This window comes from Daldinia childiae (assembly GCF_008694065.1).
Source record: "Daldinia childiae strain JS-1345 chromosome Unknown Scaffold2, whole genome shotgun sequence".
Classification (NCBI taxonomy): Eukaryota; Fungi; Ascomycota; class Sordariomycetes; order Xylariales; family Hypoxylaceae; genus Daldinia; species Daldinia childiae.
Genome location: NW_022984643.1, coordinates 1,442,425 through 1,469,177, shown reverse-complemented (window position 1 = coordinate 1,469,177; position 26,753 = coordinate 1,442,425). Strand labels below are relative to the sequence as shown.

General features: G+C 47.2%; 8 protein-coding genes across 8 annotated transcripts; 4 read left to right on the top strand and 4 right to left on the bottom strand.

The window, feature by feature from the left end:
* Positions 1 to 3,020: 3,020 nt before the first annotated feature.
* Positions 3,021 to 3,980, top strand: GL218_01313 (uncharacterized protein; the record flags this gene model as incomplete). Its single annotated transcript, XM_033577777.1, has 3 exons — positions 3,021 to 3,203; positions 3,279 to 3,554; positions 3,612 to 3,980. The coding sequence occupies 3 exons, from the start codon at positions 3,021 to 3,023 to the stop codon at positions 3,978 to 3,980; spliced, it is 828 nt and encodes a 275-aa protein (XP_033437760.1).
* A 528-nt stretch (positions 3,981 to 4,508) lies between these two features.
* Positions 4,509 to 5,163, bottom strand: GL218_01312 (putative chitin binding protein; the record flags this gene model as incomplete). The annotated part of the gene is made up of 2 exons (XM_033577776.1): positions 4,509 to 4,580; positions 4,651 to 5,163. The coding sequence occupies 2 exons, from the start codon at positions 5,161 to 5,163 to the stop codon at positions 4,509 to 4,511; spliced, it is 585 nt and encodes a 194-aa protein (XP_033437761.1).
* Positions 5,164 to 6,718: 1,555 nt separating this feature from the next.
* On the top strand, positions 6,719 to 7,688 carry GL218_01311 (Iron-sulfur assembly protein 2; the record flags this gene model as incomplete). The annotated part of the gene is made up of 2 exons (XM_033577775.1): positions 6,719 to 7,090; positions 7,191 to 7,688. 2 exons carry the CDS (start codon positions 6,719 to 6,721, stop codon positions 7,686 to 7,688), a joined length of 870 nt encoding a protein of 289 aa, XP_033437762.1.
* A 685-nt stretch (positions 7,689 to 8,373) lies between these two features.
* On the bottom strand, positions 8,374 to 9,922 carry GL218_01310 (60S ribosomal protein L7; the record flags this gene model as incomplete). The annotated part of the gene is made up of 4 exons (XM_033577774.1): positions 8,374 to 8,833; positions 8,889 to 9,055; positions 9,234 to 9,345; positions 9,909 to 9,922. 4 exons carry the CDS (start codon positions 9,920 to 9,922, stop codon positions 8,374 to 8,376), a joined length of 753 nt encoding a protein of 250 aa, XP_033437763.1.
* A 424-nt stretch (positions 9,923 to 10,346) lies between these two features.
* GL218_01309 (40S ribosomal protein S14) lies at positions 10,347 to 11,053 on the top strand (the record flags this gene model as incomplete). The annotated part of the gene is made up of 3 exons (XM_033577773.1): positions 10,347 to 10,413; positions 10,480 to 10,552; positions 10,741 to 11,053. The coding sequence occupies 3 exons, from the start codon at positions 10,347 to 10,349 to the stop codon at positions 11,051 to 11,053; spliced, it is 453 nt and encodes a 150-aa protein (XP_033438716.1).
* A 540-nt stretch (positions 11,054 to 11,593) lies between these two features.
* GL218_01308 (DNA repair protein rhp26) lies at positions 11,594 to 15,121 on the bottom strand (the record flags this gene model as incomplete). Its single annotated transcript, XM_033577772.1, has 1 exon — positions 11,594 to 15,121. One exon carries the CDS (start codon positions 15,119 to 15,121, stop codon positions 11,594 to 11,596), a length of 3,528 nt encoding a protein of 1,175 aa, XP_033438715.1.
* Positions 15,122 to 17,483: 2,362 nt separating this feature from the next.
* On the top strand, positions 17,484 to 18,542 carry GL218_01307 (putative chitinase 3 protein; the record flags this gene model as incomplete). Its single annotated transcript, XM_033577771.1, has 1 exon — positions 17,484 to 18,542. The coding sequence occupies one exon, from the start codon at positions 17,484 to 17,486 to the stop codon at positions 18,540 to 18,542; it is 1,059 nt and encodes a 352-aa protein (XP_033438714.1).
* A 2,251-nt stretch (positions 18,543 to 20,793) lies between these two features.
* On the bottom strand, positions 20,794 to 21,876 carry GL218_01306 (uncharacterized protein; the record flags this gene model as incomplete). The annotated part of the gene is made up of 1 exon (XM_033577770.1): positions 20,794 to 21,876. The coding sequence occupies one exon, from the start codon at positions 21,874 to 21,876 to the stop codon at positions 20,794 to 20,796; it is 1,083 nt and encodes a 360-aa protein (XP_033438713.1).
* Between the last annotated feature and the right edge of the window lie 4,877 nt (positions 21,877 to 26,753).

Here is a 26,753-nt window from a genome sequence, read left to right as displayed (position 1 = left end):
GTTGGTACCGTTGGTAGTGGGATTTGTAAGGTTGCCCGAGGTTGCACGTTTGGTGATCAGGCCAATTTCTGGGGACTGGGATTGGACAGACTCAACATCTTCAACGTGTTCAACGTGTTCAACGTGTTCAACGTGCTCAACGTGTTCAACGTACTCGGTCTCGTTCTCTTGATCGTCAGCAAGAGACAAATTTTCCCATGACTTGTTCCATGAACTATGCCATGAGCCAACAGAGGATGCCGGTCTACGATGAGCTAATGGCTGATACTGAGGTTAGCAATGGATACGGGATAATAAAAGTGACGTTGTCATACCCAAGGTACAGCCCTCAGGCCAATATTTTTCAGCCTGTCTGGGTGGATAACTGGCCTAGATGACAAGCGGTTGAAACCGAAGCCAACGGCTGCAGTAGGTGGTATATCGCCGTTCGCGATACCATCTAAACTTATATAGGATCTTAGTTCGCATGAAGGACGACAGCTCTGACAGGATATGAAACGACATTCCTCATTCCAACCAGGAACCCAGGGTGCTGTACCTTCACTAAACTGGAATCCTGGTGGCGGGTCGATTGTGGATGACGTTGGTGATGCTGCCCGCGCAAGACTACGGACCTAATTTATATATTAGTATGTATATTGTTCTTATATCCTGGCAAAATAATACATACCTCATCCCTTTGCGAGACGACGGCGAGGATTTGGTCAGGCGTATAGCCCGTTAAACGCCCACTCGCGAACTCTTCAAATACGCTGTACCTCTCTGATCTGCTTCGAGGACTTCGAGGTCGAACCTTCTTCAACTGCTTAACGAGTTCTACCCCAATGGTATCAAAGCACACCTAAAAAGGCTAGTCAGCTATTACGTGTGCTATAGAGAATGTTGAAATGAAGGGGGAACTTACCCCGTGTTGCTTCTCGATGGCGTCTTCGATGAGAAGGTCTCGATCATCGGTGCATTGCCAGAGCCATCCCTACTGGCCTGGTTTACCGCACAGAGGACAAGTTAAAGCGGTATCGAAAATACGCGTCATAGTTAGGTGGGAACATGAGTTGCGAAAACGTGGTTGTTGAGGTTGTTGCGTAGTTTGTGTTAAACGGTGTAGTCGTGGTATAGGCGATAAGGCTTTCTGGGCCTCCTGCGCCCCTGGACCCTGTCGATATACATTCTTCATGGCTTTAGTATTAATACGTGAGGATATACCAAAAGAAAGATAATGCTGGGTAGAAGTTGCAGTGCAGTGCAGTGCAGTGTTTTGTGTCGGGATGAAATAGAAAGGTAGATGCTGGTTCACCGTGAAAAGAATACCTGGGTTGAATGCATTTAGTGACGAAAGTATTTTAGTAATAGAGCAGTCAAAATGACTGATATTTCCCCTCACTACTATCAATACTAACGAAAGTGGTATTGACGGGAGAAAAATACGCTTCGTAGAGCAAAAGTAAAAACGAAAGTGCTCTTCAAGAAATTCTGTACTTGATATGCTGGACTTTATAAGTCAAAATTACCTAAAATGAATGTTGAGACTCGAGACCCACGGACGGAGATGTGAATTTGTGGATAGATGGAGGGGCAAGAACGCAAGGACGCAAAGTTACTTGGACTCTTTGGAGACTGGAGAACTAGTGATGAAATAATTACGAATGTTTATTCCGATTGCTAGTTTGACTGGGTGCGTACGGACCTTCCTAGGTGCCTAACATATACCTATATAGGTACCTACTAGGTATGTACTTCCGTGCATGTAGGCGATGAAACTATGTGGGCAAATTTTAGGTAGGTGCTGCCTTAGATTACCTACCTAGGTAGAATAGCAACCACGAATTACTCAACAGGTAAACTCGCTCATTCCCATAGCGTTAGACAGGCTAGGTACACGGTTGAAGCTATTCACAACAACATCGTCCTCCCCCGAGTTTCCTTTTGGCTTCCGAACTCGTGGGTTGTGCCGCATGGTTAAACCCTATTTTACGGTATCACTTGTCATATCATACCGTCATTTTCACTCTCACGCCCCTACGTACCTAGGCACATTAGATGCATTAGTGGCGTGATAGACGCTGTAGTCGTACCTGATATCTCTCCATATCCTATTAGCTACCAATTATATGAGTATATTCTCCAAGGTGTGCATGTAAAGCGATTTTGGGTCTTAGTGGTTCTTGTGGTTCTTGTGGTTCTTGCTGCGTACCGAAAAAGGAAAATACATGTGCACTCGTACTGAAGCAGTAGCCAGACCACGGAAGAACGAACATACCGGTTAATCGAACCAATGAGGAGCGGAGCACATTCAAGGTCAAGATAGATCGAGCCCGAGTGTTTTGTGGATTTTATGGGTCGCAGCTGTCGTGCAGTAATGGTCCCCCCCCTTGATCCCCCTTGGTTCAAGGTTACTAAAAAAGCAAAGGATCCACCCAGGCGTGGTCATCTCCTGGTCGCGACTTTACGAGCGAATGAGAGGGAACTATGGCGAATGAAAGTGCAAGGAGAGGAAGGTACCCAGACAGGTCCCAGCCCAGGTCCCAGCAAGGTTCAGCAGGTGCTGGCGGCCCCAGGGCCCCAGACTTGCCCGACCTGTTGTCCAACCTTGTCCAACCTCATCCTCACCAACCTCCTCCACATCTTCCACAATCTGCCACCAAATCTACATCCTATTGTTCAACTTTCAAACCCGACCGATACGGATGAGTTTCCAAAGACCCGCAATTCCCTCCCGGTGACTTCTGCCCTCATGTAGAATGCTAGCTATCATTTCTTCTACTTGCGAGAATATTCTTATGCTTTGATTGATAGATACGCGAAAGCCTGTAAAATTCACGTCCCGAAATCCGAAATAATCCTACCGAGGCCCCCCCCGTCAGCTCAAGGTAAACAAATCAATTGACACCAACAGAGTCCCCAAGTACCCGCCGTCCACACTAGAACACCTTTCTTTCCCGACCGCACTTTCATCACTGACACGATTCTTGCTTTAGACTTTCTGGACTAGACCATCTGTTATCGATTAAACTCAGGCGATCATGTCGCTTAAGATCGAGAAAGAAACGATCCGCCATGCGACCGAGACCGTGCCCGGCGCTCTCGCGCACATTCCTCGTGACGGTCCTCTCCCAGGTACGACCGGCAAGCATCCCATCGCAGAGGCGATCGGTACCGCGATCACTGGAGGTAAACGAAACGCCGGCACGAGGGGCTACTTAATGGTACGTCGTGTCTTTTTGCCATTAACTTTTAAGATTCGCCGAGTCGCAACCAAGCTGACCTCGGCTTTTTACTAGGCCTACATCAATCAGCTGGAGAAAAATCCGATGCGGACTAAGATGCTCACGGCTGGAACCCTCGCTGGTCTACAAGAGCTTCTCGCGTCATGGCTAGCTAGAGACCGCAACAAGCATGGAAACTATTTCACGGCCCGTGTCCCAAAGATGGCGGCATACGGCGCCCTGGTCAGCGCGCCCTTAGGCCACTTCCTGATCTGGTGTCTTCAAAAGGCCTTCAAGGGTCGCACGAGTCTCCGTGCCAAGATTCTCCAGATTCTTATCAGCAACCTTATAGTGCGTTCCCCCAGACCGCCACCTAAACTAACTGCATGACTGACGTGCATCAACTAGGTTGCTCCAATCCAAAACACTGTCTACCTCGTCGCTATGGCTCTCATCGCCGGTGCCCGAACCTATCACCAGGTCCGAGCAACGGTACGCGTCAGTTTTATGAAGGTCATGAAGGTATCTTGGATTAGCTCGCCGCTGTGCCTTGCTTTTGCACAGGCCTTCCTACCTGAAGCCGCTTGGGTTCCCTTCTTTAACGTCGTCGCCTTCACCATCGGCACGTATATTAACACCATGACTAAGAAGAAGCGTCTTGCTGCCCTGCGCAAGAAGCACTTCGGTGATGGACGATCGGGCTCCGTGGCGGGTGGACGACCCGAGTCGGAATATCCTCCTCCTTCCTCAATCGGTGGACCTAACCCACCATACTAACTTGTGAATTAACTGTCGGGATAGGGGATGGGGATGGGGTGTTGTATGGGACGGGATGTGGAAATTTGTAGGTATTGAGGATGACCGGGGCCGGCTCACTCGACTTAATATCGGGGACGCTATTTCACGTAACGTCGTATACAAGTAACGAGGGAAAATAGGGAGGTTTGGGGTTATATCTTGGGACGATCCGTGATGTGTTCAGGAGTATCCGCGCTTTTATATAATTTGCTTTCGTCCTGTTATTTGCAGTACCAAAATATTTCCTCGAGTAGTTCATAAACAGAATAAAATATTGAAAACATAACTTTCTTCAGTCTTCATAGTATAGATGATGTTTGTATAAGCTTCCAATAATAGTGCCGTTGATGCCCATATAACACTGGCTCATTTGAAAGGTAGTTATGGTTGACACTGATATTCAATATTTCTTTTAAGATATATATCTATTCACATCTATTCCAATATATATTGTTTCTGCCCAAAATACCCCTGCACGCCTCACTAGTATCGTCGATACGGCGGCCCTTACGCGGTGAAGTCGATGCAGCTCTCGTAGGTCTGCTTCGCTCCCGTTCCGTACCACCACCACTGAAGGACCTATACACGCTCTATTAGCTACAACGTAACATAACACAATACGACACCTCAAGTCTCAAGGTCAACTTACACAAGAACCAGCATCAGCGCACTTGGAGCCGAGGTCCTCGGGGATAGTAACGTCGAACTTGGTCTGGTTGGCAGGGGTCTGGTGAGCGTAGAACTGGCGCTCGTCGGCGTAGCCGGCAGGCCAGTTGAGCAGAGGTTCGCCGATGATGGTGTTAGTCTTGGTGTCGACGATAGACACGTTGGCGGCGCCGGCGTGCGGGATCGTCAGTTCCACCTCGATGGAGACTACCTGGCCGGGCTTGTAGGCTTGCACGTTGGCCGCGTTGTCGGCGTACTGCAGGCCACGGCATAGCCAGAGGTTGCAGAGCTCGCCGTGGTACCCCGTGTCCTTGGCGGCGAGCTCGGGTAGCCCTTCGACGTGCGAGGTCAGGTCGCCCTTGATGTTGGCGACGACGGAGGACCCGCATGCAGCGGAGGATGCGTCGCCTGGGCCGCGGGGTGTAGGCGTTGTTATCAGACCGTGGCCGGAGACGGTGGCGGCCAGGGCGGCGAGAGGGAGGATTTGCGCGTACATTTTGACGGTGCTAGTGGTGATTAAAAAGTAAAGAGTATATATTCTAGTCGTGAGGGAGAAATTATCGAAGCGCTTATATCGAGTCCGTGTGTCTCACACGACGGCTAAGCTAGCTGGGCGCAAGTGCTCTTTTGTAACCCCTTAGCCTCTACCTTTGATTCCAAATACCTCCACTTCGAACCCTGTCTCTGGTAGGAGATTTAATCAAAAAATATTTCAGCGTGCAGGGTGTTTTCTTTTCGCCCGGCAGGCAATATATCTCGAGATGCGGGCCCTGCTCGTGGGGGGGAGGGCGGTTGGGTGCTGGGAATCCGTGGCCCATATAGCCGGTAAAATAAGGACGTCGTCGTACTGGATCGCGGGTAAAAAGGAGGATATGCGAAATCGACGGCCAGAAGTCCCCAATTCAATCATGTCCGGCACGTAGGCCGCGCCCCGTCGAGGTATCCGCGTGCCTGCATGATACCTAAGGGAAAAGGGGAACGAGTACTCCCGCGGAACGACCTGTTTCCGGCGGGAGCGATGCACGCTAGAGGGTCAATAACGCAGACAACATGTAAATTACATTCCTGGCATCTGAGCTAGACAGACGTGCTCGATAAGAAATAAATGTCTCTGATGAGCTTGCTCCTCGCTAGCACGTAATCGCCGACAGCAAACGCCGAGATGCCTCAATATCTCTTTTGTCTGCTAGGCGTGGGATGGATGATATCTAAGCCCTTGACGTCGGAGTAAAGCTTGATAATAGCCACGACGGGATGCCGGATTGAGATATGATCATCTAGGGGTCCAGATGAGATAAAAAGGGGGGTTTCTTATTTTAGGGGACTAAAGTAAGCGTCAATATATTACTTGATGATGTTTATCGATGCTAGGGATGGGGGTTTGATTCTCCTCTTTACCTCAGCGAGTATGGGAATTTGAAGAGTATCATCCTCCGCCTCAATTGAGGTTTCTCCTCTTTTCTCTACAACTTAACATCATGTCGACTTATATGAAAATGGAGCTCGATAATTTATCTCTAATAAGCCCAATTGAGATTGGGGATGAGTTGGAGAAAGCCTTATTCATTCACACAGCCTTGATAGTTGCTGCTCATAAGTATAACTTTTCAATACCTTTAATCGTGGTGAAGTTAGAACACACTTCTAAATGTTGAAAGAACGAGAAAAGTATAAATAGTTTTATTAATCATGTTACTTGTATAATGTCCTTACCAATGCATATACCATATACTCTCTTAACCGAATTCTCACCTTGCTTGAGGTGAACCTTCCGTGTCACTTTTCCAATTCTATGAACTTACTATAATCAACGTTCCTGCATTTACAATCGCGGTTACATAATTGGCTATCCTATTACTAATGCCGCAAACCGTACCCGTCAACCCGCACCAACACAATTGGCTTCTGTGCCGCTTTTCGCCGAGCTTAAACTGACCCTTGACATCATCCCACCTACGAAAAAAAAAAAAAAAAGAAAAAAGAATAATCTCTTACTTGCTTAGAAACGCCCACATCTTCTCCGGCAACGCTTAACCTCCCCAGCCCCGAAAATGCCGCCTCCGCTCGCCGTACGCTGCACCCACGGGTCCTCCCCCTCAGCTGCGAGGTTATTCGTGCGCTTGCTATGCGCATCGTCATCGCCTATAGGTAGCAGCAGCAGCAGCAGCAGCAACACGTCTATTCTCGATGTGTTGCTACCGCCGCGGACCCGAGCTTTCCACCTCGCACGGGACATCCGTGGTCGGGCGCGGAATCCCCGGGTCCGGAATGACAGGAGCGTTATATCGCATGTCCCGTATAGTACTGCCCGACGACATTTCAGCGCCACGGCGCCCTGGCGCAAGACCCAAGTCGTGTATAACCCGCAGAAGGACGAGGATGGCAACGATATGGTCTTGGAGATTACACCGCGCGCCGCCAACGTGAGTCTTTCACGTCTTTCACACATTTTTTTTGTCTACTCTTCCTACTTCCTCTGTCGCGACTCTAGCTAACAAAACCCCCTCATTCCCCCCACTCCAGAAACTCTCGCAAATCATGGTCAAAGACAAAAACCCCAACCTAGCGCTGCGCATCTCCGTCGAATCCGGCGGGTGTCACGGGTTCCAATACCTAATGTCGCTAACCTCTCTCCCGCCCTCCCTGCCCTCCACCCCGGACTCGACAACATCCGCGCACCCGCCTCCCGAAACCTCATCTACCCCTCCCACCCCCGCCAACCAAGAGGGACAAAAGACCACCGCCGAAATCACGCCCTCGACAACCACCAGCGCCGCGCCTTCCGCGCCTAGCATCGGTGAGGACGATACTATCTTCGCGTTTGTGAAAGACGATCCTCCTTCTTCTACCGATGCCTCCGCGCCGCCCAAGATCATCCTAGACTCGCCGAGTTTAGAGCTGCTGAAGGGGAGTAAGGTGGACTACACGATGGAGCTGATTGGGAGCCAGTTTAAGATCGTAGATAACCCACTTGCTTCAAGTAGTTGCGGCTGCGGCACTAGCTTCGACATCAAAATATAGCATTTCCGCCTTAGGTCTTTAGGTACTTAGATGTTTCCCTGTTTGGCCGAGGGTTCTTGTGTATATTTGTCTATCATTCACAGTTTATATTAGAATATTTGCATGAAAGAGGAAAGAGGGAAGAGGGGGGGATGAGATCCGCGGAAATTGGCGGTGGTATCGTAATTTTCATTGGAAGGCAACTGTATATTCTACTATCACGGCATACTACGAGGACCGTGTCGACATGAACATAGAATACATTGATTATATAAATCACAATCTCGACTTTCTCCTAGGCGGTCCAAGTTTTTTATATTACTGTAGGTGATAATACGAATGAGCTCATATAAGCAAGAACTTACGCTAGGTTTATTTCAGTAAACACTTCTCTGGTATAATGCGCCCTATGTACCTACCATCATAAGCTTTATTATAGTACTTAGATGGCGGTGACTTATTATGAGCTAAGGATTAGAAGGTACTTGAAGACTGGCGGCAATATCCTGGTAAGGCTTCATAAGAAGTATACTACTATTCATGCTACTATTCACGACTAGACAGCTAAGGACAGGCGAAAGTATGGGGTTGCCATCATCATAAAGTCTCAATTCATTGGTAGCATCCGAAGCTTTTATGAACGCCGTGAACCATGCATAGAAGCAAACCCCCTAATACCAGACCCTTTTAACCCATAACCCTTAACTTAGTTCATCTGTCGGATGAGGGAGTTGATCTTGTCCTCTCGGTTGCCAAGGTCGCCACCCTCGATGAAGTGCTTGAACTTGCGCGTTCGGAAACCACCGTTGGGGTTGCTGAGCTTGAAGGGCCATAGGAAGTTGGAGGCCTGCTTGAAGTTGGGGCCGACAGTGTAGATCTCGTGAACGAGATCCTCAATGCAGACAATACCGTATTGGCCGAGGTTCTCCTCGATGATAGAGTTGTCGGTGAGGGGAATGCGCTGCTTGTTGATCTTGCCGTATCCGCGCTTGTAGATGAGCTCCTTGACGCTCTTTAGGTTGGGGTAACCGTAAGCAACCCACGGCTCGACGATCTTGATCATCTCGGCGGTGGCCTTGGTGATACGGACGAAGATACCGTTGTTGATCTGGAGGAGACGGAGGAGCTGGAGGATCTTGCGGGGCTTAGGGGCAATCTTGTTGATACTATTCGTTCGTTAGAAAATGGTTGATTACGTTGGAAATGTTGGAATAAACATACCCCTTGATTCGGATAACGAAGATCAACTTCTCCTCGGCAGGGACGTGGAAGCTGCCCTCCTGCTTGGCGAGGCGGTTGAGGCGGACCTTCTCACGCTCCGCATCGCGGTACTCCTTGACGTACTTCTCAGCACGCTTGAAGATGACGGAGCGCTTCTCCTTGTTGAGCTATATATCTATGTCAGCTTATAATTCATGTACATAGAAGCATATGACAATATATGTATAGATTTGTCGATCAGACCCGAAAGATGGTATTTTGCAACAGCATTGACTTTGTCTAGTTGCAAATGGTTTTATGCATCACGTCGTTATTTTATTTTTTTACTTAATAGAAATGACTAACCTTCTTGCGCTGCTCAAGCTCAGCGGACTTCTCAGCGCGAGCTTTCTCCTGGCTCTTGCGCTTCTTGAGGAGGGTCTCGGGGACGAGGACCTGGTCCTTGGTAGGGACGGAACTGTTGTCAAATCAGATTAGTACGTAGTCCACAATCATACATGAATGCATGAATAGAGCCCCGGTTGGAGAATTGCCGACTGCACGCGACATTCTCAGCGGTAGCTAACTCGGTGGGAAAATTTTTAATCGGTGAGATGCTAGAGCCTGTAACCTCTTTCGAGAAGTGCGACTATATTCATAGCATTCCCCCTCATCCGACAACGCCTCGAACATAAGTTCAAGATATATGCTCGCTCTATACCAGCTAAATTGACAGCAATTTCTTGACCGTCTGCTGATAGTGAAAGCGGCAGATAAATTTAAGAGAGAAGGGCTAGGCCTTCATCTCCAACACCCCAGAGCAACATCTCTCTGTATCCAAGCTATGTATCAAGCCTGAAAAACAGAGGGAGAAGTCTGGGAAAGATCGAGCTGGCTTGCGATGTCTCTTTCACACCATTTTTCAGGTGTTCAAAAGAACAAGGCAATCCAGCCGAGAAGACCACGACAATCTGCAAAATCCATAGGACCGGATATCGTTTCGCTCGTTCAAGAACAAGAAACTAGGAAGGTATATCATACGTAGTAGCAGCCATTGTTGTCGAATTGGGTGATGGCCGTTTGGTCCTGGGTTGTCGACTCGGGTTTGGGATGTGAAAAGGATAGAAAAATTCAGAAAAGGCACGAGAAAATTTGGTAAAGTTTTAGTGCGGGACTCTTTAGTTGGTGTGACCAAAAAGAGTTTAGACGGGGGTTGGGTCAAAGCTGTGGGCTATTTACTTAGTACACCGCCCCAAGCGAGAAGTGGAAAGGTGTTAGGGTTAATCCACTTTTAATTATTTCTGCCGTTTCCCACCGCCGCCTTTTTGCGCTTCTCTTCCACCCCACAAATAAACACACTGAATTATTGTGAACGATCGATTTCTCTCGAGGAAAAAACCCGCGGTCAAGCTTCATTTCAACAACCGTCAACCCCGAAGTCCAACTCCTCCCCCCACCAACACCAAAAGATCATTCACAATGCCTCCCAAGAAGACCACCCGTCCTGCTCAGGAGAACATCTCCCTCGGACCTCAGGTCCGTGAAGGTGAGTCAAGATCCTCTTGAAAGTGTAAGACATCGTCAAGTTTGCTAACGTACCCCGCGTTCACAGGTGAGCTCGTCTTTGGCGTTGCTCGTATCTTCGCCTCTTTCAACGACACTTTCGTCCATGTCACCGATCTCAGGTTCGTCTAAACAATTTTCTCGAAATCAATCCCTATTGTCTCGAGGTTATGAGGTATAAGCGAATGAGGAGGAACGAATTCTACGCCCTTCTCTCGCTATACTTATAATATACATATGACCTCTATATATCTCCTCTTAAAAAATTTCGTGTGTATGGTTCATAGGCTAACATTCTGGGTGATTCCAGTGGCCGCGAAACCATCACCCGAGTTACTGGTGGTATGAAGGTCAAGGCCGATCGTGACGAGTCCTCCCCCTACGCCGCCATGTTGGCAGCTCAGGACGTCGCCGCCCGCTGCAAGGAGCTTGGCATCAACGCCCTCCACATCAAGATCCGTGCTACCGGTGGTAACGGTACCAAGACCCCCGGTCCCGGTGCCCAGTCTGCTCTCCGTGCTCTTGCCCGTTCCGGCATGAAGATCGGCCGTATCGAGGACGTGACCCCCACTCCCTCCGACAGCACCCGCAGAAAGGGTGGTCGCCGTGGTCGTCGTCTGTGATCGCGCTATATTCACCTATACATCAACCAGCTGCGGCTGGTGGTTTTGGTGGGCGATCCAGCAATGATCGGCGGAATCAAGGGTTGGCACGAGGACTTCTTCATCTCTGTGGCGTTGACAATTACGAGGAGAACGGCGTGCATCTACAAAAGAATAAGACATGCCTGGTCTCCATGATACTTCGGGTAGCTATGCTTATTGTCACATGATGCCTTTTGGCACGGCTATAGAAATGAGAAAACATTGATCCAACGAAAACCATATACTTATATTATCATCTCCCTACGTGATTTGTTGGAACTCGCGTAGCATTGTTATGAACATCTCGTAGGAATTATAGTTTTGATTAAGATAAATCCATAACGCTAATTGGAGCAACTATTCCTAAGCTCTAGTGAACATAAATGTACCTGTGCTATGCTAATGTATATAGACCGTACCGTAACACCTTGCTAAACCGATCATGAAGACTCGCCCTCGGAATCCGCTATTTTAAATCAAAGCTATTCTTAGATCAATAATTATGTCGACACCGATCAATCAGTGTCCTGGTTTCAGGGCCCAGATACCCCTCATAGTAGACCCCCTTTTCTCCATCTGAGCAACCCGGTCCAGGGCGGTCTTGAAGTCGCCAGACTGCTTCTTCGTAATACAAAATTGGTTGAAATGATCAACCAGTAGTTTCGTGGGGACCTTGCCTCCGTGGGCTTTGATGAATTCCGGAATCATCTTCGCGAAATCTTTAGCCCCTAAGTTTGTTCCTCTGGCTGGTGTGGGCGTTGCTGATCCTGAGCGAGAACTACCTGCGGGTGAGCTCAGTCCTTGCCTATCAGCTAATCCGGCTAATATACTAGCTGAACCGGGGCCGCCGCGACCCCTACGGATGTTAGATGGTCTACCGGCCTCGCCTACTTCACCGGTCCAGGTAACAGTGCCAATAGGCACCGAGTGCGTCTGCTCACCTGCTCGTCGAAGGGATGCAGCTGCCTGTGCCGCCACGCGATCTGCTTCTTGCTGAAGTAATCTTGGGTCGGCTCTCAATTGTTTCTTACCGTTGACTATTTTATCATGTTCGAGTGCCGAATGTACACCAGAGCGGGCAAAAAGACCTTCCATGATCCGGTCTTCCTCTGTCGGCGCCGGCTTTGTATCGGGGTCAGGCTCATAGTCCTCGAGAGCAGCTACACCTGCTATAGAATGGAGATCACGATCACCGTCTTCAATAGCTGATTTACTTTGTATCTCCATAGGCTCTGCTGCCTCGCTAGCCTTCTGACTCGGGCCATCTTTAGTTGAAGTATTATTAAACTGAACTTCCGAGCCTTCGAATAACTTCCCTGTTTCTGTCACCTTATCTCCAGAAGACCCTAGCGTAAAGAGGTCATGGAGATCCTGGAGCTGGAAAGTAGTACGCTGTTTCGGGTCTTTTAATACCTTGTTGCTTAAGAATTGTTTGAAGATCTGGCGATGGTACATCTTCTCTTCGATCGTACCAGCAGTCATGAGTCGGTAGATTGTAACCTCTTTCTTCTGACCAAGACGCCATGCTCGCTCCCGAGCCTGAACATCTGTTGAAGGATTCCAATCGGGGTCAAAGATAATAACCCGATTTGCGCCAGTCAAGTTCACTCCTAAGCCGCCAACCTTTGTGGTTAGTAAAAAGAGATCAATTTCTGGGGTATTATTAAATTGGTCAACGAGGCTCTGTCTATCTTTAATAGCAGTGCCACCATCCATTCGCAGGTAATTGATATACCCTAGGCGCCTTACAAATGCCTCAAGGATATCAAGCATTTGAATACCTTGACTGAATAGAAGAGTCTTATGTCCGAATCGTTTCCACATTTGGAGAAGCGCTTCTACAATCTGCATCTTGCCGGATTTCTTAGAGACTCCCCATTCGTAGCCTTCTTTTATCTTTAATCCAGGATCAACTAGGTCAGGGTGGTTGCAAATCTTTCGGAGGACGTCAATTCCATAAAGTGAATTCCTTGATCCGACAAGAATAGCGCCCATTTCTTTTGACTGGAGGAAGAACTCGTAGGCATCACGCTGAGGTCTTGTAAGGTTACAAAAAAGAACCTGTTCCTTCTTTTTCGGGAGATCGGCTGCAACATCGACTTTCAATCGTTGAAGTAGAAATGGGCTTATTGTGTCCTTCAATATTTCGGCACATTTCTGAGCTGTCATGATTTGGAGATTTGTAGCATTTGCATAGCCTCCTAATCGTATAGGTATTTCGAACTGGTTACGGAAATCAACAAGCGTCCCTAGTCGCATTGGGAAGATAAAGTCAAACAATGACCACAATTCCATGAGATTGTTTTGCATCGGAGTACCGGAAAGAATGACTCGATTTGGCGTCCGCAACTCCTTGCAATATACCGTGACCGCGCTATTTGGATTTCGGATCTTGTGGCCTTCGTCTAAGACTGCGTAGCCCCATTCGATAGGGGTTAGGATCCGTCCGTACGTCTGCAAGCCGGCGTAGGTGGTGACTAGAACATGACCCTGTTTGACCACTCGATCCACAATCTTCTTGGCAGCTTTGTTAACCCCCTTGTTTTCTCTTTCATCCCACATCTCTTCTTCATCTTCAATCTTACCCTCAGCTCTCATATTGAGCATACCACTACCAGACGAATGGAGAATTGACACGCGGAGGGGAGGCCACCAGCGATGGAATTCGTTTACCCACTGTCTCAAGACAGTAGCTGGTGCCACAACGATGACTGGTTTGTCAAGCTGCTTGCTATGATGCAGAGTGGCGACAAATGAGATGAGTTGGATAGTCTTTCCGAGGCCCATCTCGTCACCAACAATGCCCCCTACTTTTTGGTAATAAAGCTCGGCTAGCCACTTCACCCCGGTCTTCTGATAGTCAAACAGAGCAGGGTATATATCGCCGGGTAACTTTAAGTCGTTTTCGAAGTGATGGTCGGTATGGTCTGGAGAAGGTTTGAACCACTCTTCTTCATCTCCGCTATCAACTTCATCATGTCCTTCTTCCTTTCTTTCTTGTCGCCTTTGGCGTCTGGCTTTGCCACGCCTGTCCACCCAGTCTGCAAGTCGAGCCTGATAACTAGCCTCGTTTCCATCGTCAATCTGACTGAGATCTACCTTACCGTCGTCCTTTGCTACCTTCTTAGACTTTTTACGAGGTCGTTCGAGCTCGGAGTCTTCCGACTCCTGGCCAACAATAGAATCCGCATCGAGCGCATCAGAAGAAGCATGCGGTGCAAATTCATCCGATGATACGACATCACGCTGCACTCTTCGCTTCTTTCGTGGGCGCAACGAGAATTCGGTCTCTGCCGCTGCTATGGCTAAACTGGGATTCTCGTCAAACCCAGGCGCACGTAGATTTTGGTGAGATTGTGGCTCATAACCATCTTGCTCCTCCAACTGCTCTGCCGCAGCCTCGTCCTCTGCGTCGATCAAAGCGTCCGCTAATTCTCCCTCAACTCCCTGAGGTCGAGGTCCCCCGAAATTCGCAAAGGGCGTGATTTTCCCGGTACGGATTAAAAATTCACGGTGAGTCTCATTGGGCAACTTCTTGTTCCCACCCTGAATGTGTTCGGCATGTTCATTATCTTGATGTCGTCCCTCGATGCGAGCGCGGAAATCTACTATGTCTTTATTTGCTAGTTCAATTTCTGCGTCTATTCGTGCGATTTTCTCTCGTAGAGTCTGCTTTAGTTTAGGTCTACCAATTGCTTTCCGGAACTGCTCCTCTTGCGTCTTCTTCTGGGCATTGAGCTTTTGTATAGTGGCCTGCACCTTCTCTATACGTTTTTCGTCTCGCTTATCTTCAGCCTCGATCAAGGCAAGGTTCGCTTTGAAGGTAATATCTCGCTCGAGGTCATCCTGATCGCGCACGCCTGCTGTAAGGTTCCTCAGAGCGGAGTCCTCGTCTTTAATATCGATAGTACCATTTTCTAATCCAGGGTCGGCAGCGGAGGCTTCCTGTACGATCGTAGTAGTCTGTTCAGTAATTAACCCGTCGGACTGCCGCGCATTGTCCGACTCTGCCTTCGGTCTATCCTCATGAGTAGGAGTAGGCGTCATGGTGAGATCTGGTAAAATGAAACTGCCATAGAGCTAAAAACGGGAATCTGGAAAATAACAGGCGGGCTACGTCAAAGCTTCAATATGTGCCGGCGTAAGAGAACAAAGAAGGGGGATTGGGAAACTTAGATATATAATTATTGGCGCAAAAGAAGGCGCATGGGGACTTGCACGGGAGGTAACAATTTCAGAAATAAAAAACAATGCGCAGAGTAAAAACAGTTAGGTAAGATGAAATAGGCACCAGCGTAGATAAAAAATTGAGGTGATAAATTGAGGCTCTTTGTAAACCACCCGACGCCACAAACTGGTTGAAATATGCAATGAAGCTCTGGAATTACAAATGACGAATGACGCAGACGCAGACCCGGTGAGTCAATAAAATTAGCGTTAGAAGCTAACGCATCTTATCGATAAAAATTGACCAAATCTAGTAAGCAGCTTCCAAGTGCCGCATCAGATCTTACCTTATGTACATTACTTCCATTCACTTCGGTACACCTAAGGTACCTACATCTAGCAGAGATGTTAGATGTTGCCAATTACAGGAGCTGTGCTGAAGTTCCTGTTGAGGAATACAAAACCTGATATTTACAGAATTATTATCAACTAAATCTACCAGAAATGCAAATATAACTTAGAAGACAAAAAGCTTATACACATCCTTTACAGTGAAAATACCTAAAAAATAAAAAATAAAAAAGTCACAAATCTATCGTATAACCTTCCCGTGAATGCCGTGGGTGCGTATCTGTCAAGTAAGATAAGTTGTAGAGTTTGAATAGTTATATAGCAGATCTGCATTGCTGAGATAGTTTAAGCACTATAAGATATTGGGACTCTCGTTATTTCCCTAGAGCATAAGATATTTTCGAGTCAAGTTAGATTTAGCATTAACGGGCCGAGAAGCTTGCCGATTAGGATTTACGGTAAAGCAACTTATATCAAACCTCTTCATCTCGCTTAATCAATATCGTCAAGGACATTTAAACCTGGTTTATTCTCGTGATAGTTTGTTTGATAAAATCTAAATTCAAGGGACTCGAAAGTGCAGGTGAGAGGTTACATGGTCAAATTAGTCGTTACATCAGAAGTTAGGATTTCCCCAGATGGATCACGCGAAAACCCACCTTAAATAAGCATGAACCAATGAGATTACATAATATTCCTAAGGCTGCTAGGGCGAAGCTTTAGTGTATATCCAAGAATAGATGACTTAGCGTCGCCCCTGGAGGATTTTTAGTTCTTACCCGATCATTAACGAAATCTCCTGCTCGACTTTGTTAATCTGAATATATCGATCCCAGCCGTGAATAATAAATAGCATACAACGGAATTAACTAGCTATTTTCAGTTTCAAAGCTGTCGGACTAATACAATGCTACGTCACCTTGACCGATTGTATCACCACCTTCTCCTCATGCCAATAATGATACCCGATATGATCAAGACGGTAACATATCACATGCGGTGAAAGACGTGATGCTGACCGAAGTTCATGTTCGGAGATAATGTATGCATACCTACATACATACACACATATACCTACTTAAGTCTAAATATCCCACCATTACGGCATTGGTATAGTTGGGAAGCATCCGTACTTCCGCGAATGCAGTAGGCAACAGGCAGCAATACATACTGAATTACTACAGAGCAAGGTTAGAAAGGCCCGACTCGAGTGCTTCTGGTTGATATAATAGAACCCTTTCGACAGCCATGCATTCATCACCTGGTCCGACCAAGAAATAAATAGCACTCTCGACTATATTTTCCTATCGCAGGAGGAGCCCAGATGCAGATGTGACGGGGTCAATCGATCTCCAAATGAACTACCTGCCCTTCTCGTTAGCTGCGCGCGAGGCACCTCGTTCTATTGGTCGACCTCATAAACTCCCGCGTCAAAGTGGATTTCTCGACAGGCATCATGGCAAGTAGCCGTCGAGCTGTTCGCAGGAAATAGGTTACCTGCATACCGACGCCAGCCATGACAAACTCTTCCCCGTGCTGACAAAATGTTTCAACCGATCGTCCGGCATTACCCATGTCTACTCAATTATATACTATGTAGATCCTGTGAAACGGAGCAGCCGCCATACCGCCTCTCTAGATGCTACTTAAGGTAGCTTGCTGCGCTCCCTCGATGCATAGCCCTATCCTAGAGGATCCACGCAGCAAGAGCTTATTCGAACTGCGAGCTAAACCTCAGGTACTTAGAGAGAGACGAGTCCCGAGCAGCTCAGACTAGAGGAAGCTCTGCCATAGTCAAATCAACATCTATAGGCCCCTCATATTCTACGGGCACCCAGCAGCTTACCTTACAGCCTTCGACAAGAAAGAGTGGTGATAACAGCTGTTCAAGATGCTGTTTTGCAAAGTATCCACCTGGATGGCGAGGTTCATGCCGCTCCTCGTCCCGGCGGCATGTGCCTTGGCAGCAGTAGCTAACGACCACCGCGTCGTCATCTACTACCAGACGACCCAAGCCAACAATAGTGCCACAGCGCATATCTCGCTACTACCGCTCGTCGACAGTGCCCCTGAAGTTTCTGTCACCCATGTCCTGATCGCCGCCATCCACATCCAAGATGACGCCACCATCCACCTTAACAACGAACCCCCTGACAACGCCATGTTCGACGCAGTCTGGACTGACGCAGCACAGCTACAGGCCAAGGGTGTTACTGTGATGGGTATGCTGGGCGGTGCTGCCGCAGGTTCCTACCAGCGTCTTGACGGCGACGACGCCTCGTTTGAGAAGTTCTACGCCCCACTACACGACATGATCGGCACCTACAACCTGCAGGGTCTGGACCTGGATGTTGAGGAGAACTTTTCATTAGACGGCGTCATCCGGCTGATCGACAGACTCAAGAAGGACTTCGGCAACGACTTCATCATCTCCCTCGCCCCCGTAGCTTCCGCATTGACCGAAGGCGGCGGCAACCTCAGCGGCTTCAACTACTTCGACCTAGAGCAACAGCGCGGCAGCTCCATCGCCTTCTACAACGCGCAGTTCTACTACGGATGGGGCGACGCCAGCAGCGCCGGCGACTACGAAGCCATCCTCGACGACGGCTTCCCCGCCGAAAAAGTAGTCATGGGCTTGGTCACCGACCCGTCCAACGGGTACGGCTTCGTCAGCTTGGACAACGAGGCCCCCGTTCTCCAGGAGCTCACGGGCGAGAACCCGACGTTCGGCGGCGTGGCCGGTTGGGAGTACTTCAACTCGCTGCCCGGCGGCTCGACGTCCCCCTGGGAGTGGGCTGCTTGGATGGCGGACCATGTGAGGTCTGCTGCTGCGACTACCGGCGAGAAGCGCGAGATTGCGACGACGGAGAAGGTCTGGAGGGGTATTCGTAAGGCTGGGCGGAGGGTGCGCCGCGATGCTAAGAAGGTGTATCGGGATTACATTGCTTAAGGAATTGCGCGCGCGGTGGATAGTGTTGACGCGTGTGGTCCGTTGGGTGGGCGTTATTAGCGAGTATAAGTTTGCTTGGGAAATGATATCTTCTAGCTTGGATAAGCATATGTATAGGTACCTAGGTAGGTACTCACTCGTATATTTTGATATCTACGTAGCTTGATGAAAGCACTCACATATGGTACTTTTGTTTTTGATCTCTTACACTCATATTCACCCCGCGTTTAGAAGGTCTCGTGAATGATTGCCTAAAGGGCATAAGCGTTCCTGTTGTGAAAGCTTTGGGTTTGTATGTATGTATGTATATTATGGTTGGTGACATACTGTAAGGGGGGACACGAGACGTGGTGAGACATAGGTAACACTAATGTCTCACTTCTTATTCGAGATCTTATTCGATTAGATAACATGCCGAGTTGTCGCGTGTCAAGGTAATTAGTCTTGCTGAAAATATAATCTAGCAAAGTGTTTGTGATAAGTAGGTAATGTCATTGAGTGGAAATACACTAGATACCTAATCTATCTATAAATCCAATATAACTACTAGTAATTCCTAAGTATACTGCGTCTCGTCACTCACAAGCTATGTAGTGGGTAGTATTTTCACTACGTCACTTATAAGAATCTAATCTGAGACAATATTAACCGTAGTAGGATAAATACATGCATATTCCACTCCAGACTTATGAGTGAGTGTCCACTTTCTATGAGATTTGACTTAGGTAGGTCGATATCACTTAATAGTGTTTAAAGACTTGTGTATATATTTGATTCATATAGTAATTTGTGGGTGAAATAGCACCCTCAAATTCCCAAGTTTTGCTACCTAAATTGTTTTGCAAATCGCTTGCTTTGCTCTAGGGCTCACGCCCCGTCTAGAGCACCTGAGTGCATCTGCCTCTGATTTCTAGGATCTACCAAATTCCTCGTCGTGTTATCACTGTTCCAATCTCCTTCCTAGTTGGGCACTCATGCAGGATGAATACAGTCTCAAACCCTCTTTAGGGTCCAAAGTGGCCCAAAAGTCCCTGCGTCTTCTAGGGCGGATCTAAATTTCCGCAATGCGCGCACAATCGTACGTCTCAGGTGTCTGAACCCCCATTTATGCCGCTTCAAGCTGCCCAATGTATTAAAAAAATTTGACCTTCAAGTCCAACGCCGGGCAATGCAATGGCTACCCAACCTATCCGAATAATGCCTCCTCAATGCGTTCAAGAATAGAAGCTGTCCCACTCCTCCCAAATGCGTATCAAAAATTCGCTCGCCTGATGCTGTGAGTGAAGTGTTAAGAAACAAACATGAATCCGTACTAAATCGTAACATGAAAAAAAGGAAAGAAAATTGCCAAGGGTATTTTGGTAATGGTACATAATATAGAAAGAAACTCAATATCAACGTAGCAACAGCTACGCGATGAAAACCAGACTGGTCATATGCATAATGTACTCTGTTTCGACATAAATGTCAAAGAGCGCGGGATGGCATTGTCGGATGCGCAATTTTTTGTTCTGACCGCTGATATGTTCCACCATTCAGGAACGTTCCATCTTTCGTGGGTCTAGAAGAAATCTAAACTTGAGAAAGATCTATCTCGTGGCCGCCAAAATTGATGTTGCGGGGCTTCACGGTCGTCATAGACTTGATTGATTGGAAGGCCCTGCGAGATAATGCACTCTTATGTGCTGTGCATGCGACAACCCAAGGGATACACAATTCGACAATTTGAGAGGATGAAATAAACCACTACCCATCCTAACCCGGTCGTGAAAATTTAATCAAGTCGCTTAGGTCGCATGTCGAAGTATTCCTCGGCAATGCCCTTGACTCGGGAAAAGAAAGAGGCAGGGAATATACCCCACAAAGCTCTTAACTATGTATCATAGCGTTGTTGAGATTGCACATTCCAGAATGATATTGTGGATCTCGTTAGACTGGCGATGTCGGCAAGATGGAGTAATAAAATGGCTAGGATTCGTGGAAGTCGAAGCTAATGCTTTTGTCGGTATTCGCCGTTGACGTAGGATGTGGGACAAAGTCCTTTCTTTTCACCTCCATCCACTCCCGACCACTTGTTAGCCAAAATTGGTAGCCCACAATATTGAACCCTCAAAATTCGATTTATAATTATCTCCACGAGCGCGCTCTAGCGTAGTCATATATTTTGCTGTCTCGATGATCGTAATGTAATATCGTAGCGGTATGCTGATGATGGAGAGTGCCGAGCGGGTAATGCCTATTCCATCCGAATTTAGATGACGTCCTGTGAAAGTGCAACCCATCTCGCGGGGACACCATCAGGTCTAATCTCGTAGGGTCTTGTTGTAGATTTTCTTGGCGGTAGAAGCCACCGTGCGTGTCCTTCACGTTGGTCGTCTAATTTACCACGCTTGCGCATTAGGTGTTCTAAGACAGCAATTCGAATGAAATCCGAGTTCTCCCGAATCTCCCGCTGGCGAGGACCCGGTGGAAAGACGTACGCGTTCGGTGATTTGTTAGAATTGCCCGCTTGACCGCCTGAACGACTAGCTGCCGGGGTACTCCTTGATCGTTGTACTTTATAGGTTTGCATCTGAATAGATGCTGTATAACTGCGAAATGTTGACCGTACGCGCGATTCTGGCCGTACGCTGGTCGGATTTAGATAACGACGCATGGCTTCGCTGGGTTCTTCTCCTAGGACGGGAGGCATTCTCTCGTCGGTGAATGGGACTCGCGGGTCGATTGTGAGTATAGATCTAGTAAGGAAATCATCTGGAGGTATCGACGAAGAAGTGAAACTAGATAATGATCGGGCGGCAGAACGCAATGCACGAAGCGACGCCGTCAAATTCGACTTGAAGACGGATTTAAGTGGTGTGAGCCCAGTAGTCTGTTTCTGCTCGGTTGGGCTTGGTTTTGGTGTGAAAACTCTAAAATCAAGCTCGTCAACGTCCAGGGTACTCTTAGTAGAAAGCGGATGTTCTAAATGTTGACCAGGAGGTGAAGACACCGGCTCTAGCGACCGTCGAGGCGGTCGTATCCTTCTCCCGCGTGGGGTAACGGGAGAATCGATAGAAGTAACTAGACTAGTTCCAAACGAATCGCCTAGAGACGGTATACTGTCGAATGATGCTGCGCGGGTTGAGAATGGTGATGCGAATGCGCTATCGCTATTTGAAGATGCCTCATCCTCGTCGAGCTCGTCCGGCGGGCTGAGTAAAACTTCCATCGGGCTGCGACCATAAGACGTGAAGCTGATATCGCTTAAATCTTGTGCGAATTCTTCACTCAGTTCCCGGCTTAACTCTTTCTCTGATACTTGAGACCGAGGTACAATCGAGTTTACCGTCATCCGTGAATCTCTAGACGAGTCCCTAGATTGCCTTTGTCGTGATCCCCCACGTCTTTTAGGTGGGGGAATAGTAGTGATGGCAAGCAATGCCGCCACCGACGGCGGGATAGCATCAGGTGAGTGTACATCTCGAGAGTTTCGATTTGGAGAAGAGTTAGCTCGATGCGCGTGCGTATGGAGTCGCGGCCTGTGCGAATGCGCGGTGTCATGCTTTGATCTAATGGGGATCTGTACGGCGCTCGAAGGGGTATTTGGTCGCGCGACAACATTTGTCGTTGTCGCACTTGGCGGGCTCCCGCTTAGTGGAGACAACCTATCTGGTTGTAAACCTTTCCGCTTACCCATGGTTCGCTCTTTTGAGTTTATTTTAGTGTTGACGGACTTAGAAGAGGCGACGTCCTTCTCCGTCGATGGTGCATCCTTTCTCTTAGGTGAAGATACCTTCGGTGTCGCAGCCGTTAGGGAGGTTGGGGACACGGTTTGTTTTCGTGAGTATAAAAAAGATCTCGGAACCATCATCATTACACGAGGTCGAGCTAGAGCCGACTTTTTAAACAGTTCCCGTTACTAAAAGGAAATATCCGTTACCCTATTATAGCAATTAATCAGTCTGGCGGGGCCGCAGGCCGCAAGGACCGCAAGGAACGTGGATCTAAGTGTGATGTAGTTCGCTGTAGTTCTTTTTTTTTCCCGTCGCGTCCGCCGAATCGGAAACCAGCTACCGTAACTGGAATCGTACGCTAAGTAAATATTGGATTGGTGGTCGTGTGCAGGCTCCGCCAGGGGTTCACGATTCTCGTACGTAATAGCGAAGTCTCTCGTCGAACGGAAGATGCAGGCCAGATGCACGGCAGGAACCCAGAGACGTGGAAACTGAATATAAAGTAATGATGTCGCTTTTGCAGATCTTTGCAGCTCTCGGGTTTTCAACTGTTACCATCCGTCCTCTCTTAAGCGCATCAGCTCTTCGAGTAGCTGAATCTGGTGAGAATAACGAGGCATTACAGGAAGTACGACGAGGACATGGATGGATGATGATGACGACAACTCGTATTGTGACGACTGATTAACTCGTAATTCTAGACGATGTATATGATGTATACGTCTTCTCTCTTTGAATATCTCGGGATCAAACAGGTACTGCGGTATGTAGGTATTATCAAAGGGAACGTAATAGAAGATTACGATGATGAGAGAGACGAGGTAGGGATAATATATTATTATACAGCTATCTGAATGAGTACGTAGGTAATAATAATAATCTAAGAGGACGGGAACAACGGATATTGATGACAGCCAAGACTAGAACGGACTACCTTGCAAGCGAGCCAAGCAGATAACACGGGGGGTGACATATCTATCGTTCTGACTTGTCGAACAGGATTCCGACTGACCCTCTCATCTTGATTTAGTGACTTAGGGTCTTGTAATAGAGCAAAATGTGGCCTGCCTGATTCGGGGGAAAAGATAAAAGGGAACAAGTAAGAATCAAGATAAGTCACTTGTTCTAGCTTGAGTCAGGTATTTCGTAGTTCCTTCCCCTAGACAATTCTTAGACTCACGCCAACTCAGGGACACCTCGTACCATGTATTTCGTATAAGTACAAGTATCATGTATCTTTTAAAGGTGGGGTCCGTTAACATCCAACATGCTGGAGCTGAAGCGCTGTAACCACTGGAATGTATGTAGATGCTTGCTGATAAGGCAATGCTACCGAAGTACCTTAATACGTACCTAAAATCGACTAGAAGTGGCTCAGATCCAGAACTTCCAGCTTCTTCGATATTGAATCGACGCACATTTTGTCACTTCGTCACCTTTTACATTTTTATATGCGCTTAAGCACCAAAGTCGTTGAAACCCCTCAACTCCGATTAATATACCCAAAAAGGAAAGAAACTCCTTTTTAGATTATTTCTGATGATCTAGGCTATATTGTATATCCCAAATACAAATACCAAGCCAGGGTTTGTCTTTATGTATGCGTTGTCAATGGACTTACGTTGTTAAAAGAGTACGGGTGTGTGGTGTGTGGTGTGTGGTAGCTGATCGGCTGATCTGATACCCCTTAACTTATTTACATCTTTGCCTCGTGGGATACCGGATGCCCAGGCGTGGTACCCAAGGCATCAAGGCACCTAAACACCCAAGTACCCCCCACAAATCAACTTCACCGTATTTCAAGCCGCCCTTCCTGTCTCCTACGGGGAACCACAGCATGTCTTGCCATCGCCACTTTCCGCCCTTGCAGAACGGTGGGCTTGGGGGTTTGTTGGGGGTAGGACCCTGAAATATTGACTATATACCAGGCTTGCTCACAGATCATCATTAGTGAGGCTATTTCCAACCATGGAGACTACGATTTGTCAAATTGAGAAAAGGCCAAGTCGTATTCGGAGCCAAAGCCCGAAAACGCCATTCCTACTTTGTAGGTTCAATATACATCAAATTTCCCATTGACGGGAATGCGGAAATCAGGCTGTAAAACAAATGCCTTCAAGCTACTCGAAGCTACGTTAGCTATCAAGTTACCGTAATAGTAAGTCAGTTCTAGCCCATGCTACGTTTGGGTAGCATTGTACGGATACTCCATGCAACCATTACTTGTAAGTCAATTTATTGCAAGATTCTGTGGGGAACCCTGAGCATTCTCATAGAAATCATCGTCGAAGGGTGTCGGGCTTTGAAGAGCATCATGAGTCATGTCTGCGGTAGATACCGGGATGTTATATCTACGTATCAAACTCATCTTCCGGCAAGGCAGATTGCGATTCTATGAATAAGAGCTTACTTTTATTCTACCTTCTCGCCGAAGACTTTGAGCTATATAGTGCGATTGGTGCCAAAGTGTCGCGAGTCGCATCCCGCCAACTCATCCATCTCATCAATCTAATATAATTACCTAGGTACGCAAACATGCCGAACTACCGCGTCCCTGAGCGTACCAATTTGTAGCGGTTCGACACGGCGCGCTATCTTTACTTCATCTTGGGAAATCCAAAGCTTGTTGCTCCAACTGTATCTTGCATACCCGCAACCCTACCTACCCAATATTAACACTTTGATGTATGTATAAGACTAGCTGCAGGATTCTAGACATGATTTTACATCATACGCGCGAACAAAGGGTCTTTATAAAGACTAACTGGTCAAACAGAAATTGGCCTAATGCATCTCAAACTCCATATTGCATAGTACAATTCAACAACCCTTTCAGCCGTATTCTTATCAAGACATCTTGATTCGTTCCCCCGCATACTAGCAAACCAACCTTCATATGCAACATCCATACGCCATAGTAGCGTAGGTGGGCCTTCATTGCAGAATTTAACATTAATCAGCGCCCACGTCTTAGATATTGGAGACTTGTGATTGTCTTGTCTGAGGTTTTACTAATAGTGCGGGGGGATTGCGAATGAGCTGATGAACATAAAGAATAACTCTAAATAGCTTACCGATCTGGGGACCCCGGAATTCGTCGAGCTGATCCCTCTCGCTACTGTAAGACGCTATTGTTCACGATGCCTTTAAATATCACGAGTCTTTAATGATAGACTCGACGACTAACGCATTAGCAAGGTCCCGTTACCAAATCAGGAGGCCCTATAGCGCGAGATGACGTTGTTAGTCTAAGCTAGTAAGGGTGCTTCTCCGCGGGACGCTAAATACATGTACCCAGAGTCTATGTTAGGTACTCCAGACATCGGACCAGTATCCGGACTCTTGAGACCAGATGCTTATATCTTATATTCTGACGTCGGTGTACGGATCCGTAGACTCTGCCCTGTAGATCATACATCGATCGCCAAAGGAAAATTAGTCTAAAACGCAAATGCGGCACGACGGCGCCTTCAGGTTTTAGCTTATCTATGCCACGATTCTATTTATCGGATGAGGGCGGTAGTACAGCATAAAGGTAGGACATTTAATTCCACGCGCGGTATTTCCAAATGGCTGGATATACTATATAACTGGAGGAGCATGCGTCAAGATCAAGCAAGCCATTTCGAGCGCCACTATCACAAATTGCAACGTTTCTGTTTGTTAGACCTCTGAGCAAGCTCTTTCTATATATCGCCCAGACTGCCAAGATCGTTTTGAAGTCGCGTGGAACATGACATAGATAACACTTTCACTTATAAAAGTTGACAGAATTTAACATCTAATACTCATATGTATTCAGGTTTTCGGGTTTAAACCTCTATCAATACTGGGTCCGTAGTATTGCAGCTATTGTGGCGCCGTGGGTTTATAATGCGATAGCCTCGTTGATCCTATCAGAGCTGCTTCCAAAGTCTTTATAAACCAGGTACAGTCACCGATGCAGATACACAGTATACGGAGATTTAAGTAGATAGAAGACATGTGAAAGTAACGTACATTGGGCATTAATTGCCATGGCTAAGTAAGATGTTGCTCGCGCTCGTGACACTTGTTTCTTGATTTGGCTGTCATTAGAGTGTTTCATCAAGAAAGTTAATCTAAGAGAAGACTCCATAAGAAATGCAACTTTTATGATAGTAATAAATATTTATAAAAATGAAGTGTTTAATCTATATTAGTTCACTCTCCGTATTATACTTCGTCGTGTTGTGACAATTGGTATTGGTATCAGGAGTAACGATAGTATATAGTGAGATTATTCTTAGCATCTGAGACTATACTTATGAAATTATACAAAATTCCTCTCATTTTCTTTATGTTTTGTAGCCATTAAATGTGCTGATAGTGTAAGATAGAATTGGTAGAAATGGTAGAGTGAGCAGCCGACGTAATGGAATCCTGTTAGCTCCTAAGAGTACCTACGTATGTACCTAAGAAAAGTACATTAGGTACCTATGTACTTATCCATCCTGAGCAAGCACAAAGCTGTCAA